This window comes from Melopsittacus undulatus, chromosome 1, assembly GCF_012275295.1.
Source record: "Melopsittacus undulatus isolate bMelUnd1 chromosome 1, bMelUnd1.mat.Z, whole genome shotgun sequence".
NCBI classification, from domain to species: Eukaryota; Metazoa; Chordata; class Aves; order Psittaciformes; family Psittaculidae; genus Melopsittacus; species Melopsittacus undulatus.
The window spans coordinates 65,811,992-65,827,872 of NC_047527.1; the positions used below are offsets into that span (position 1 = coordinate 65,811,992).

Here is a 15,881-nt window from a genome sequence, read left to right on the forward strand (position 1 = left end):
CTTGTGAAGTCTGCTGTGAAGGATTTAGTGTTCAGAGCTCCTAATCTTGAAAAATGTGCTTTCCATCTTCAGGGACTCAGAATGACTTTTGGTTCTCTCTAGTGCACATTGGCATAAAAATGAAGCCAAACACCACAACAGCAAATACTATTATGTATTGTAAAGCCTAGATGCTGCATGGAAGCCATTAGGCAAACAAGCATATGAGCAAAGGCATTCTCTGTTGGCTTTCTAGCTTTTATAGTCTCTATTGGACTAAAAGTAACAATTTTAAAGGTATTAAGACACTCAAAACTATTTCACAGATTGGTTCAGAACCTGCTGTGGGATTTGAGACATTTGGCTTCAGAAGACTCAGCACAGTAGGTCATGATCATCCATACATCAATTACTTTCTGATTCTAAAAGGGCTAGAAAGAAGTGAGCCCATGTTGGATTACCAGAAGTACAATGCAGTCATACTCAAGCTGAAGCAGTAAGTTTGTCTCACTGATCCACCATCTCTTCTTGAGATTGGCTCCCATCTCTTTCTCTGTATGGACAAAATGCAAACCACAAGATGTCTGGAAGATCCATTGTCAGCCATGCTACTTTATGTGCAAGGTTTCACCTTCAGACTTTAGCTTTTCAAACTTAATTGACTGGTGAAGAGATCATTTTACAAGTCTCAAATACTACGTCATCAAACAAGTACTCCCTCAGTACTAGAAGATGAATTTTGAGTCAATTAATTGCAAATCAAATGCCTCTGATTTAGAGACAGATGTTGGACTGCATACTCTGTCAGTAGTGGCTTATCTCACGGGAGGATTCAATTGCCAGCTATCTTTATCCTACAGTTACAGTCCATTTTGGCTACTACAGTGGGGATGTATTATCTGTGAAGACTTCTTACATGTAACCTTGCGTGTGGGAAGCTGAGTTGTTTGTGCATCTTGAATCCTCCGTGGTTGCCTTTGTCATTGTTCCTGCTGCTTCTCTGCTCGATCATGGAAAATGAATTTCTGCAAAGGAGTATGATGCTGCTCTTTTTATACTGTCTGGGGACCAAAACTTAAGATAGGTGCTTTAATGCCAGGATGTAGAACATATGAATATTCTGTAGGGACCACGGGTTTCTGGAAGAATTCTTGCATGTTTGACTCTTACAATTTAGAAATATGGTGCTTGACATTGTTTAGTTAGTAAACTTTGACAAGTCATTTAAGTAATGGCAGAGAGCATGCTAGTTGTGTTTTTGCCTAAAAGCAGTAATTTTTAGGAAGGCTCGTTTCAAAAAGTGATCATGGTCTGGAGCTGATATATCAGATAATCTTCCTATCAGAAATGCCCTTATCTTTTCTCAGAAGCTCCTGAGAATGCTGATATTAAGTATTTTATTCATTCTTGTCACTGAGAGGAAGCTGCTGATGAGTCCCAGCTGCAGTCTGGTAGCAATTCTGGAGTGACCTTACGAGTTCTGTAAATAACTGCTTTTCCTTGTCTGCAGCAGCAAACAGCTAACCAGGCAACAGCAGAATAATATTGCAAAAGCATATATTGGTCTCTTTTGTCTTCAGACTGGAATGCTTGGATGTCCCGTGAATCAGTTCAGAGGAAACCTGCTAGTCAAGATTTCGTTGCTGTTGTAGTAGGGAGGGAATTTCCTTTTCCCCATGTACTAAGAGCACCATATATCATATTCGTAGTAAGACCTTGTTTCATAAAACAAAAACAGGAAGCTTGAGTTAAGGGTGGGGAGGATGGCAAAAAAAACCCAAACAAAAAGAACCAGCAACCATGCTGCAGTACCATTCAGTAGATCTCTGCCATTCATTCACTCATCACTCTGAATCTGGTTTTGTAATTGGAAGCACTGAGGGAATTTCTGTAGCTATATAAACTGCTATAACTTCGCTTGGGTCACCTCATAATGGTGTCCAGCTCCAGACTGAATGTTTAGAACGGGGACTGGCAAACAGGATTAGCCGTATAATCGCTATTATGTAATCCCCGATTTATTGTAGGCAAGATGCATCAGGCCCTTCCTGTTCAGAGACATTAGTAAATTTGGAAGCTTAATTGGTTTATGTTACTGTCCTATAATACAGCCATATTCAGGTGACCTAAATCCCATCTAGTTCCTCATGCCTGATATTTATTAGCTAGTTCTACTAAATGGTGTTTCTTGTCCATGTTGAACAGCTTAGAAGCAGTAATCAAGGTAGAATAGTAGTTACCAATGTAGAATAAAGAACACAAGTTTAAGGCTAGAGTTCCTAAGACCTTGCAGTAATTTCTGATACAGTTCAAGAACTAATTGGAGCCTTAAAATTACATTATTAATACATTATTTTATCGTGTTCCTTAGTAATCATGATTCTAGATTTTGTAATGTCTTACAGCAATATAATCCACTATTTCACTTGGTATATTGAATTTTGTATTGTTAAAATTGGGTTTATTTTTAAAATGTGCAAAAATAATACTGTTTGTAGGCTGAAGCCAGAAACACTTGAAGATGATCTTGATAAATATGCTGCAAGTGCCATGAAAATGAAAAAAGAAAAGATTGATCTTAAAGAATTTTCAGCATACTTGGAATTTCCAGTTTCACAGACATTAGAAAGTATGTTTGCACTTTTTGATGAGGTAAGAGGCAACATTATGTTTAAAAATTCTACTACTTAAAGTGAAGTTTACTTTAGCCTAATTCAGTTCCAGTTGAATACACTGAGGTTTGATTTGGGCTAGTGTTTTTGAGCACTTCACCACAGTATTTGCCTACTGCATTTCCTTGTCAGCAAAGTAAGAGCACCTATTATAAGCAAATAAGGCATTAATTGAGGTAGAAGTTAAAAGGAGCATTAGCTGGACAAAACTGATTTTCTCTTTAGGTGCAAAATACAAATAGAAAGAAACCTTTGCTGCTGCTTGTTGCAACTGAATGCAGTGCTTATTAGCTGTTATTTTACTTAACCTTGTAAATAAATCACTTGTTCTTCTAGGGTGCCTGAAGGACCCTATGGGAACTTGGCAGATGAGTCAGTTCTTCATTCATCAGGCAATCAGTCAGAATGGGGAAATGACTATTATCTTTATCTGGATGAGGTGCTGATTGGACCAAGAGGTGGATATGTGCACAGGGTTCTCTCCTAGACCGAAGAACAGATGTCATGCGTTCAGGACTTAAATTAGGCTACCTTGTGTTGTGGTTCACCAGTTTTAATTTCTACCTGGTAATTCAGATGGTTTAAGGTAAAAATCTTAAATATGCAAGTGAAGGGTGACAGTAGCAGCACTGTCTTCCAAAAAGATTTGAATTATCACTTCTCACTGAGACTCTGAAAAGGTTCTGCGGAGCTTTGGTGACCTAAGTTCTTGCCCTGACATAATTCCATTCCAGTGAGACTTCTTTGCGGTGGCATATGTAACTGTTATGTAAATGGTCTTTCTGAATATTCTGCATCTTTGTCAACTGTTGGTTATTTACGAATGTTCAGACAAATTGCAGTATTTTGAAGTGAGATTTTCCTTCACAGAATGAAGAAGGCATAATTGACATTCGGGAATTTGTCATTGCTCTGTCAGTTGTCTGCAAGCCATCCAAAACTCTGGAAACAATTCAGTTGGCATTTCAGGTAAGCAGCATTTTCAGCCTCTGTGTAGTTTACTTACCTTTAGAAGTTATTAATACTGGCATTAGATTTAACAGAAGCTCGCTTCGCATGCTGTTTTAATACTTAATTACATTTTAAAATGACAGTAATGGAAAATTAGATTAAGAGTTCATGTTCAGAGGGAATTCACTGCAAGTTTATGTAAAATTATGGAAGTCTGCAATTTGAAGTTGCTCTCTGTGGAACTCTGGTAGAATCCTTTTCAGCACATTGAAACGTGCTGAAAATCTGAAGTCCTTTGTATTGATTCCTCTAAACTAAAGGCTAATGAATTGTGCTTACTATTTTTTATAATGTTTCAATCAAATTTCATTTTTCAAGTTAGTAAAATATTTTAAAATTTTTCATCTTAATAGAGTTTTGGTTTTTGTTTTGTTTTATTTTTACCCCCTTTTATCATCTTGTTTAGATTTTCTTCCCTCTTAGACTTAACCATGTTTCTGTGTTAGTCCTGCAGTCTCTGCCCAGACTTTATGCCTCCCAAAAGTGCTCCTGATCTTGTTCTTCTGTCCTCAGTGGTTTATCGTAGCATCAGCATAGATGGTTAATGCAAGCTTTTTGGGAAAGTGACAGCAGCAATACTTTAATGCTTGCCATTCCTGTGGGTTTGTCTGACACCTTGAATTATTGCTTGTTAATTCCTTTAGTATTTATATTTCAGCATGCAAGCTGCTGCATCCTGCATCATCTTTTCCCTTTGCCTTGAACTCTTTTGTGCCTTTAGTATTACTAAAACTGAAAAGTGCTAAATCTTGATGCTGTCTTCATTAGTGAATTAATGGAATTGAGAACATTCAGTTGCATGGTTCTGCTTGGTAGCCTTATTTTCTGAGTAGATTTTTCACGGTATTCAGCGTAAGTGTATTATTCTCTTAACTATCTTTTGTTAAAGAAATGAGGTTCCTGTGAATGTTTAGTGTCCAGATCTATTATTCTTACCCTTTTGTCAATATAAAAAAAATTACAAAGGAGAAAGGAACAAAAATATTTAGTTCTTACAGACACTTGGGTAAATCTCCCTCTAATAGCTGTTAACCTACTGCTGCTTCTGAGGGAAAAGCAGAAAGGTCTCTGCCCTTACTCCATTTGATCTATATAATGGCATAGAGAAATGCTCAGGTGATGTTTGGTCAACTCTGTGTCTTCATATTAAAATGAACAAGATTAAAGTAAACTTGAAGGTGGCTTTGGGCAGTATTTCAGTAAAATTTAGCTGTCATGCATAATGTGCAATGTACTTTACCATTTTAGGGAAAAAAAAGCTCAGATTGGACAGTTATTTTCCTTCAGAAGCACCTACATTTAATAAAACAGTTCATAATACATAATTGTAAGTTCCCTCAAAATTATGAAATTTACTTATAAAAGTAAAATATAAAGTTAACTGTAGAACCGCAGGGAAGTTCTATGTGTGTATTAAGAAGGTGAGGCGCTCAGGAAAGGGAAGCAGGTACGGCACACTTTATCCTATTAGTGGTGATTGGAAGGGTGAAAAACAGTCTTGAGCTGAGGAAATTTTGCTCACAGTGTTCTAGTAAAAATGGAAAGAGAAGGGTTTTTTTTAATCTTGTCCCCAGTCCTGGGTTTGTGTACAGTAAGATATTCACACAGTTTATTGGGAGCCAGTGAAGGATCTAGCCAGTTCATAAATGTGTGGCTTGATACAACTGCTGTCCTCTGCCATGTGCAATTTCTTGAAAAGCACTTTGTCATTTGTTTTCAGTGATAAAGTGCAATGTTTCACATGTATCTCCTGAATCCCTTGGAGTTTAGACACACAAATCAGTGGACTACTAATTATTCAGTTACACATCTGCAAAACGTGTTAGTGCTAAACAGTCTTGGCTCTGAATACTGCTGAAATTCCAGTGGTTATGCGTGTAAACAAAGGGGGTTTTGTCTGAACATATCAAGCTTTGCTTTCTAAGCATACAGAGGTGAACTAATAATCCGTGCTATCTTTTACCCAGACTAATCAGAAATCCTTAGTAGGTCACTTGAATCTGAGAGTGACTAGAATTTCCAATACCAAGCTTTAATTTTGCATAACTACTTAGTTATGTGGTGCTGTTTATAGGAGTTAGCATTCAGGTATGCAGTGATTTATCTTGTCTTGATTCATAGATGTACCAGTCAGAAAACGGAACTATAACAGAGGAGGATTTATCTTATATTCTGAAGACTGCCATGGGTGTGTCACAGATTAATGTTACACATCTTTTTAAAGCTGTAGATGAAGAAGAAAAAGGAAAGATTACTTATGGTGAGTATACTAAATGGATCTGAGCTGTTGCAAAATGCCAAAGTGTCTGAGCATGTCGATACACAAACTAGCTAATTTTATTAAATTTTACTATTTTTAGTTGACTTGTTGGCTTTAATAATGATAAAAGCACTGCGAACAAAGTAAATTGACATTGAAAAAGATAATAGTTTTACCTTTAGCAGATATGATGCTTGCATATTTCCAGAGGTTTTTCTTGCATGTTAAGTCAGGCGATACCTGGATCTCTTTCAGAATGTTCTGTTCTGTGACTCCCATGTATGTGAATGTATGTCTTTAAGAAATCTGTCTTAGCTCTGTCCTGTTGCTTTGTCTCTTTTCTGTTCCCCACTATTTCTGCCCTTACAGAACACAGAGTGATATTAAACTTTCTGCTCCTATAGTATTTTCTCAGCCTGTTTGAAAATAAGTCATAAGTGGGGGGTGAGGCAAAATGGGGGTATTAACCAGACTGCTCAATATGTAGCCTGTAACGCAGGTGATACGGAGGTGAGAAAGTTGCATTTAAAAATGCTGAGATCTGAGTGAATAGATTATGCTGTGAATACTTGAGTTTTATTTCAGATTATTCATCAATTTATTCAGTAAGGTTCTAAATTTAGTTGTATCATTTAAGTATGAACTGAGTTGTTGATAGCCGACATAACATGTATCTCCAGTAGAAGTGCTTATGACATGCCATGTTCCAGTGGCTTTCCTTCAGGATAATCAGTAGCTGTTTAATTTGTAAAAATCTCACAAATTAAGATATCAGTGCTGATATATACACTAATTTCTATGTTTCAATCATACAGTATGTATATAAAGCTTCAACTACAGAACTATTTTAGTTATTGGAATGGGTATTGTGGACACTGCCCTCCCCTATTTCTTGATTTCTCTGTCTTGCCTCCTTAATTCCTGCATACTACCCCTTTTCTTTTTGTACCTGTGATCTGCCGTGTCCCCAGCATTTCCTGGTCCATCCTATGCTATTGCCTTTTTCCTGTCTATCTCTGTTGCTCCTTGTCCCTGAACTCATTTGAGCAGTGGCTCAATTCTTCCCCCATATTCAAAAATACCAGCACAGAATCTTTAAGGTGGTAAGCCCAGCAGAATACTAATTCTGGCATGCTTCATTGTTTGAGAATAGCTAAATTTGAAATAGCGTACAGGTGAACTCAGGCCAGTTCATGCAAGTTAGCAAAGAATTCGTAATTGAATATTAATCTTTAATAGCATTTAGTTGCATTTAAGTCTGCAGTTTTCCCTGTGTGATCATGGTGTGTTCTCATCACAATAAAATCAGGACCACAGAGACACAGCAGTGGGCACTGTAGTGCTTAACTCTCATTTTCATTGTTTTATTTCCTGTAGGCAAGAGTAGTCTTCTGTGAGGCTACACAAAGTATGATGGTGGACACATAATTTCTTTGAAACTTTGCTTGGATCTTTTCCTTATAGAAGTGCTCATTGTATATTACAAGCATTGCACTGAGATTCTAACATACATGAAAGCTTAATAGCGAGAATAAATGTCTAGTTTATTGTGGTAGAGAATTAGGGGATGAAAGTAAACTTTTGATATTGCATTTCTTTCTTCAAAATTCCTGCCATAGATAACCAGCCTCTTGCCTTTCCGAAGCATATGACTCCACATACTGGGTTTGTTGCACTTAAATGCCACGAGGGGAGAGGTGGGAAACTTTCAGACTACACCTTTTCTGAAGGCATTTTTCAGTCAAGTTCTAAGAAATCAAAACTTTGTATCTGGTAAAAGAGTACTGACATTACTTTGGATACATATGGCCCAGGGGTCTGTTTACAGGCTTCTTCTTTCTAGTGTGTTGGAGTGTGAAGCAGGAATATTAAGTCTTCAGTCTTACTTGTAAGAACCACAGAAAAACATCCTAAGTAGCAAACCTAAGTTGCTGCACATATAGCAGTCCTTGAAGCCAAAGATCTCATCCCAAAGGAAAAGCCCAGGTAAACAGAATGACCAACAGCAAAATCAAGATTGTATAAATTAGCCTGATAATTTTGGATTGGAATTGTTAGAAGTCTGGGTTTTTTTGTCACATCTTTAAAAATACGCTAGTTGTCAAAGATCTGTGTACCAGTTCTCTAAAGCAGTGTGCTGTTGGCTTACCTGCTTAGGTACACCTTTATTCCAGAGCTGCTCCACTCAGTGTGATCTGGAAACAGGCAAGATTTCTCAATCTTGAAATATAATTCTGGAGAATTTGGATAGGTTCTTTAGCTTGGCATCACAAATTCTAGGATACTCTCCACCTGTTCCTGATAGACAAACGGTGACTGTGAAAATGTTCCGAAGTCTGCCTTGCTTGATGGTAACAAGAAGAAAAGGGGGATTTGCAGCAGTGATTTGCAGGGATTTGCATCTATGGATGAATGGAGAGAAGGAAGAATTGTTTGTTCTTTCGAATGTAGTACCTTTGCCTGTATTATCTACATGATTATCCTATTAAGTTCATGTACATTAATTACATACTGAGGTGGAACAAAAGCTAGGAGGTTCATGAAAGCAGAGCTTCTATCAGGAGCATCCAGTATTATGAGGGTATTATTGCAAAGGTAGGAGGAAAAACCTCTAAGTTAGTACTGTACATATGCATACTTAATGCAAAAACAAAGGAGTCTTAAATAACTCCACTTTGGGGTCTTTCCTTCTTTTTGTATTTTTCCTTTTAGTAGGGTTAGGAAGCAAAATTACTTTTTCCCAAGTAAATGACTATGGTTGTCTTCTTCTTCAGCCTCATGCTTCACAATTGTTTTAAGCTTAAGCTCCAAGATGAGATCTATGAATAGAAGTAATGCTGAAATAGCTCATTCTTCCTTCATCACCTTGTCTCATATTTCTGATAAATGAGGCAAATGGGATCCAAGCATTTTTCCTTGGGCTCTGCTATGCATAGGCTTGATAAATACTCCTTAATATCCTCAGGAGTTCTTTCAGCAAGACCCAGAATGTCTGCTTCCTGAGCTCTACCAGAAATGACTACTCCCACTGTTGAATATTTTAAATATGAAAGAACACTCTACTTTCCTTCCTTGAAAAAGGTCAGATACATCACATCCTTTGCTATGAGATTACAGTTAGAAAAAAAAAGTTGAACTCACATTAAAAATCTTTGCTGTATATATTTTCAAATACTTGAGTTGATGTTTTTTCCCTGAAGGCCTTTATCATTTACGTGATCCATCAGCCTTTTGTACATACAGGTTTTTCAACAAATATGGTAATGTTGTTTTTCATGGCCTGAACATCTTCAGCTTTTGTTGCAGTTACAGGGTCCAATACTTGAGATCCATATAAACTGTAGATAAAAGATACACGCTTTTTTGTTTGCAGAAGGATTAAGTTGTTTATTTCATTCTCCCCACATCTCACTTTGCAACAGTTCAGAAGCGGGGCTGACCTACCAGTTGAGTGCCCCTGTGAAACAGTTGACATTCCCTTGCCCTTTGCAGTATTGAGGAAAACGTGTCATCTGAAACGGAGGAGGGCCTCAGGGGGGGAAAGCTGTGGGTAGTTCCCTCCTTCCACACCAGCCCAGTTGTACCAGGGATTCACGCCTCTGAAAGGGTACTTCAGCTGGCATCTGTGCTGCACTCCAGGGAACTCACGGATTGCCTGTTGGCAAACTCTTCTGGGATAACACTGTGAATTTGAGTGGGCTGTGTGTGATATACTGTAGGTGACTGAGTTGCTGATAATGTTTTCCAGTATCAGTTTACATTATAAGTATAGCCACTTGTGACTGGGATCCTGTCCAGTATCTTGTATTCAGATTATGCCTGTATAAACAGTCATATGGGAAAGTTGTGACAAGGCTTCAATGTCTGATTTTTAACACAAAATTATATTTCTTGATGTTAAGGATTTCTACCCCCTGCCCCAAGAGCTGATCTTGTTCTTTTTTTTTGTCTTCTTTAGTATCCAACATTAAAATTCGAGTGTTTTTTTCCCCAATGTGTTACAAATTAATTATCTTCTCACAATAATATTCTCCAAAATATTAGGACTTTCAACATGCTGTCATCTTGAAAGAGGAAGGCAGCAAGGTCAGCTGGTGTTAGGCTGAAGAGAATTATGAGTGCAAAGCATTAAAGGGCATGTTTGCAAAAGTCTGCCCAGATTTTAGGAAATGACTACTCTTGCTGTTTGTTGTTCCTCAGCTGGAGGGCTCCTACCCTTCCCCCAGTGAACAGTGGGATATTAATGTCAGGACAACGGCTGCTCCTCATGCATTTTAATGCAAATCTGAGTCTGTTTACCCCTTCACCATACAAGCTAAGCTTTCGTCTAAAGTGTGTTAGGAGGGCTTAAATAACCCTTTGCAGAGTCTTGGCTCTGGGGATGTGGTAAACTTCTGCTGAGAAACTAAAGCAGGCTGTGGGAATAGCATTATGCTAACTGCTGTTATTTTTCTCCAAACTGATCATGTGATTATACATGTGTAACTATTCAAATTTAGCATCCTTCTGTTTCAAAGAGCTGATTCTGTGTCATAACAATTTGTATTTTTTTTAGATGACTTCTACAGATTTGCTGAATTGCACCCACACTTTGCAGAAGACTATCTCTATGCTGATCAGATGGGAGCTGAGAGTGGCTTGCAGACTTCATCTCTTTCTATTCCTAATGGTATCTGTACTGACTTCAGCCCTGATAGCACTGAAGATAAAAACAAGCCGCTGCAGAAGAAACTGAATTAACACTACAGCTGTTCCCTTCCTCTCCTGGTGAGAGGATTGTCTTTTCTTGGGATTTTCATAAGTCACTCCAGCTAAACAGCAAATACCAGTTTTGTGTGTGAAAGTTCTTCTACTTTAATACCGTTCTTTGAATCATATGTGCTATATTTAACAACATGTTCCAGGTTATTTTGGGGAAGGTGTTTTTATTTTTTTTTCCAAAAAAGGTCTTTGAAAGGCAAAAATGTGAATGTGCTTCATTATTAATGTTCATATTTAAAAGGAGGCAGCACACTTATTTATATTCCATTGGCTAGTTTCATGTACCAGGTGTCACACAAACTGTGCATGTGTAAAGAAACTGTAGCTCCTATGGTGTTAAGTGCACTTTGGTGATTAGTGTTTTCCCTAGCTATGGGGATGTTTATTTGGGGCCAAACTTTGCTGTCCATCTTTGCATAGTCAATCTTGTTGATTTCAGTGGGATTATTCTCTTGAGCAAGGCAAGCATATTTTGGCCCTTTGTTTTGGTTCCAGTGAACAGTTTGGAAACAATAGAAAAACTTGCTAAGTATTACTTTTAATTTTTATTGTTGAATTACAAAATTGTTTCTTTTTCAGTCTCTTCCACGGTAGGATGAAAAGGAAAGGTTCCTTATCCCACACCCTAACACTTTTCTACTGGCATCTTCAATATGCAATTAAATGTGAATGTTTTCCAAACTGACATGCCACATACTGTTGGCAAATACATGACAAAACTGTTTGTGCTTTTCTCTTATAATCGGTTCCAGTCATGCCCACCCAGCATTTAAATGGGAGGCGTTAACACAATTGTAGTTACTCTTGGTTTATCAGGAATCACAGGTTTCTTTTGTGGCAAGCCTGTATACACAGATAACTTGGCATGGAAGCTTTGTTGTATCAGCCTAGATCTCAAAAGGTTGCAGTTACTTCAGAGACCAAGCCAGCAACAAGTTGTAGGACCTCCTGAAGAAATGATAGTTAAATCTCTATAGAAACATTCATATATGTTATATCCATATAAGTCTGAGCTTAAAATAGTTTAGAACTGGTTAAACAAAAGTAAACAACAACAACAAAAACCAAACCCACTTATATTGGTAATGTTTCTTTCCTTCTTTCTGTAAAGCCAGATGCCTTAATTACCAACGGAGGTCTCAGAGAAAAATTCTGATTATTATAAAACCACAGAGCTTCACTGATTGGGAAATGTGACAAAAGCCTCAAGGAGTGGGAAGGGCTCTGTCACAAAAATAACTCTTCATGGCAACTCTACTTCCAAGCAAACCAAAAATACCTTCAGATCATTTCTCTGACTAATTTTGTAGGGCTGCGCTAAAATGTGATGGCTTTGCGACTGGAAAACTATTGAGATTTGAATCTTCCACATGTTAGAGTCATACAGATTTGCAAGGGAGGAATTTTAGCAGAAGCAAATCTGTTTGTACCAAATGCTTTTAGTACTATTTTTTTTTTAATAGCAGGAGCTGTTTTAAAGCTCATTAGGGTATTGGAATGTGTCCTTAGACATTCCTAACTGTATGTGGCAAGTCTCCAAACTGAAAATGGCTTTAATAGAAAGGGTATGAGGGTAAAAAAACATAGGAAATTATACATTCTCTGGGGTCTGTGTTTCCTCAATTGAAGGTGATAGTTTTTGATTTATCTAGGTAACACATGCTGAGCTGACAGGGCTGCAGCAGACCGGCAAACAAAATTTGAGTTAAAACTGGTCATGAGAAATAGGAAAAGTGGCTTGGAAAAATAAGGCATTTAAGGAACTATGCTTAGGTAGGAATAGTCAGCTGCACAAGCAGAGGAGGGAGTGGGTATTACTGCATAAAACATCTTGGGGCAGGGTATGACAAACTGAGCACTGTTAACTCATGTTAACATGTGAGAAGTGTGGTAGTATTTATGTTTTCAAGCTGTGATAAGGCCTCAGATGAAGCACGTGTTCATGGTGGGGCACCTGTGAGAGACGGGGAGTGGCTGGATAGATTCTGGAGGACATAAAGTACTCAAGAGAAATCACAAAATATTCTTTAATCAAAAGGAGACCGATGGAAGGTGCAAAAACAGTCTTCAAATATGGAAAAAGTTGCTATAGAGAGGATAGGAACAGCCTTTTCTCCACATTAATAGTAGATACAGACTGTTTATTTAAAAGGCAAGTTAAGCATTAGGAAAATTTTGGTACAATGCATCTCATTAAAATAGGGAGGGTGGGTTATTTCAGGTGGGCTGAGGAGGCTTCCTTCACTCGAGGCTTTAAAAACAGAACAGACAACTGAGATGGAGACACTTTATTTTGTTGAGCGTGCCCCAGGGTACGGGGATACATCCTGAGGTCTACTTTTTGTGATAATATAGTATGAATTTAAGCAGGTATATAAGGGAAGGCACATGAACTGTAGTCTGGGCATATTGCATCTTGCAGACTTTTAATGGCACATGGCTGAGGCTGGCTAAGATAGTTACCTTTTGCTTTGTATGTGAGCTTGGGAGTTTGGGAATTTCAGAGTGCAGGGGATAAGAGATAGTTCCCTGAGATGTGTCTGAAAAGAAGAAAAAGTTAAGCTTAATATCCCATGGACAACTTAAAAGTTCCAGTTGGAAGAGATTCTTTGTCCATATCTATAAAAGAGCAAAGAGAGCTGGTTGAAGTTGGCTCAGTACTAGTGTGCCTAATTTGCATGTATGGTGCGTGTAACTTGGGGATCTGTCTTCTGAAAACCAAAAGGTTCATTTGGTTTCATATTTGTTTTGGTGAGGGAGATGTTTACTAATTGCGGTGAACTTAATAGCTGCGCTTGTTTGCAACTAAGCTGTGCAGGGGATTTGAAGGGTGCTGCAGGCTACAGTAGCCACATTGCATGGTGAAGAGGTACTGAAAAGCACGTGTGTCAGTGAGTTCTGTCCAGAGCTGCTGCTGGAGGCAGCCAGTCACCAGTGCATTGTTTGCTTGGTGTGCAACTACTTTTGGTGGAAGCAACCATTGAAAACCAGCCAAACAAAAAACCATAACAGATCCAAAAAGCAACTTAGATTCTGGAATGAATTATGGTGCTTCCATAATAGGATGAACAATACAATACGGTGAAGTCCTGGTCAGCCTTCACGAAAACATTGTTAGATTACACATAATATCACAATTACAGTGGATGTAATTCAGGTGATTTTTAGCATCTGTAGAATATAGGGCTGTAATGCTAGACTGCCTTGTACTGGCAGAAAAGCCACATTTCTCTATGGTGATAGACTTCATTGAGGGTTGAGTCCTGTAACACATTGCATTACTGCAGCAGTGTTCAACACAACTCACCTATCAAACTCTTAACTGCCAAAATGTTTTAGTAGTTCCATCTAAGCAGCCTTTTCAAGAGGCATCTGACTGTGGAGCGGCTGGGTGATGACAGACAAGTTTCAGAGGCTTGCTGCAGTGTCAGGGTAGATGTGGAAGCTTCTTTTCCCCTTCACTAAACACTGACGTGTAAATGTTTCAGTTGAAGTCCTGTGTATTCCACAAATGCACTGTTTTGTTTTAACTGGTGATATCAACAGCCCCTAAGTTTACAGGGAGACATACGAAGAAATGGCTTCACTTCTTTGCATCAATTGGACCTAATAAGGGATCCTTGCACAAAAATGCAGGGGTGTGAAGGCATTTGACATTTCTGATGAGCATTTTACTGCTTTATGTAATACTACCATCCCTTGCCAGAAGAGCTGTTGCATCAGACTGAATTTTTACATATTGTATGAGACACCCTGCCAAAGCTTTGCTATTCTGCTGTAGTTGAACAAATATACTCTGCAGTTTGAATGTATTTAAAGTAACACAGAAAGCCACAAAATTAATGATACACAAAAAGTCTTGGGGATTTTGGTGGGTTTTTTTCCGTCATTTATATTTGTTCAAACATAACAAAACCCCACTAAAACCAAATAAACGTTTAGGAGGTGCTAAGCATGTTTAACCATGTCTGTAACACAGCAAGACAAGTGCTAGTACAGATGCTTCAGGAGTCCACTGCTGTAAGCAGGTACACTGAAAGGCACTGCAGGCAGTTTGTAACCCTCAATGGAGAAGTTAGGTTGTGCACGTAATTTTGTACGAATGAATCATGCTATATGTTTCAATGCATTTATTGTAGCTAGGATAATCTTACTGTGATAGAGAGCAACCAGGCTTTGTGTGATTGCTAATCCCACTTTGAAGATATAAATCCTTGGGTCGCAGAGGTTGAAAAGGAAACACGTGTGCACTGGGGTAGTTGATGCAACCTCTTTAGTGGCAAAGCTGATGGCATTAAATAGGTTTTATACACAGCTGTTTATTCATGCTTTCATGTATAGGTTTGTTTCACTGACTCGGTTTGTTAGCTGGCTTAGGCACTGGGCTGGTTGGAGTATTTTTTAATTCATAAAATGCAGCAAACCTTTTTCTGGAAGAAAGGGTCATTGCACTGAATTCAACCTCTGCATAGCTTGGTAAATTTTCTAAAGCAGATGTGTTTTTATTAATTTATTAGCTCCCTTACACAGCCGTCTCTGGCCTTACCTGCTATTCTTCCCACTTTTATATTATCGTGCAGTAAGTGCAGCTTTTCACATTAACTGTTTTAGTCACATCCCGCTCTCTGCTCCTTCAAAAACGGTGTTCTCATTAAAAAAAAAGGGGGAGGGCGGAGTGGGACTTAAAGAGTACCAATTGTAGAACTTGGGCAGCACATGCCATGATATCAGAAATACACCATTAAGCACAGCTTTGTGTGTGTTGGCTGAACTAGGATGGAGAGAGAAAAAAAAATCTGGTTAAAAACTGACCAAGTCAGATTTTCCTTTAGGTCAGAGTGTGGGTCCTTCAGGACCTCCCAGAAAATATGTTAGCCCAGAGTTTTACATTAGCAGACCTTAAGATCAGCTCCTAGACTCATACTGAAACACGGAAGTTCCCTGTGAATCAAGTGCTTCAGGTGGGTTGTTAGTTTTTAGGTATCTGAACTTCAGCTAATTTGGAAAAATTAAACTGCCTAATTAATTGAGCAAGATCCTTCATTAAAAAGAAGGAGGAGTAAGTCCAGCAGTTTGAAATGGAAAGTAAGAATTTGTCATCGGTGCCTTGATCTATTAGTCCAGCAAAACAGCAAGATCTGTTTCCCAGATGAGCAAAGGGATTGAGGTTGTCATTCAGGAAATCTTGCAGTCCTGGC

At 38.3% G+C, this 15,881-nt stretch overlaps 1 protein-coding gene across 1 annotated transcript in view; it reads left to right on the forward strand.

Moving 5' to 3' along the window:
- The window catches only part of LPCAT1 (lysophosphatidylcholine acyltransferase 1), a 57,766-nt gene extending 46,398 nt beyond the window's left edge, over positions 1-11,368 (forward strand). Inside the window, exons 11-14 of the mRNA XM_005153409.3 lie at positions 2,478-2,631; positions 3,522-3,620; positions 5,784-5,922; positions 10,478-11,368. Of these exons, the coding sequence (XP_005153466.1) occupies positions 2,478-2,631; positions 3,522-3,620; positions 5,784-5,922; positions 10,478-10,662 (577 nt within the window). The 3' untranslated portion in view covers positions 10,663-11,368. The remainder of the gene's footprint in view (positions 1-2,477; positions 2,632-3,521; positions 3,621-5,783; positions 5,923-10,477) is intronic.
- Positions 11,369-15,881: the final 4,513 nt, after the last annotated feature.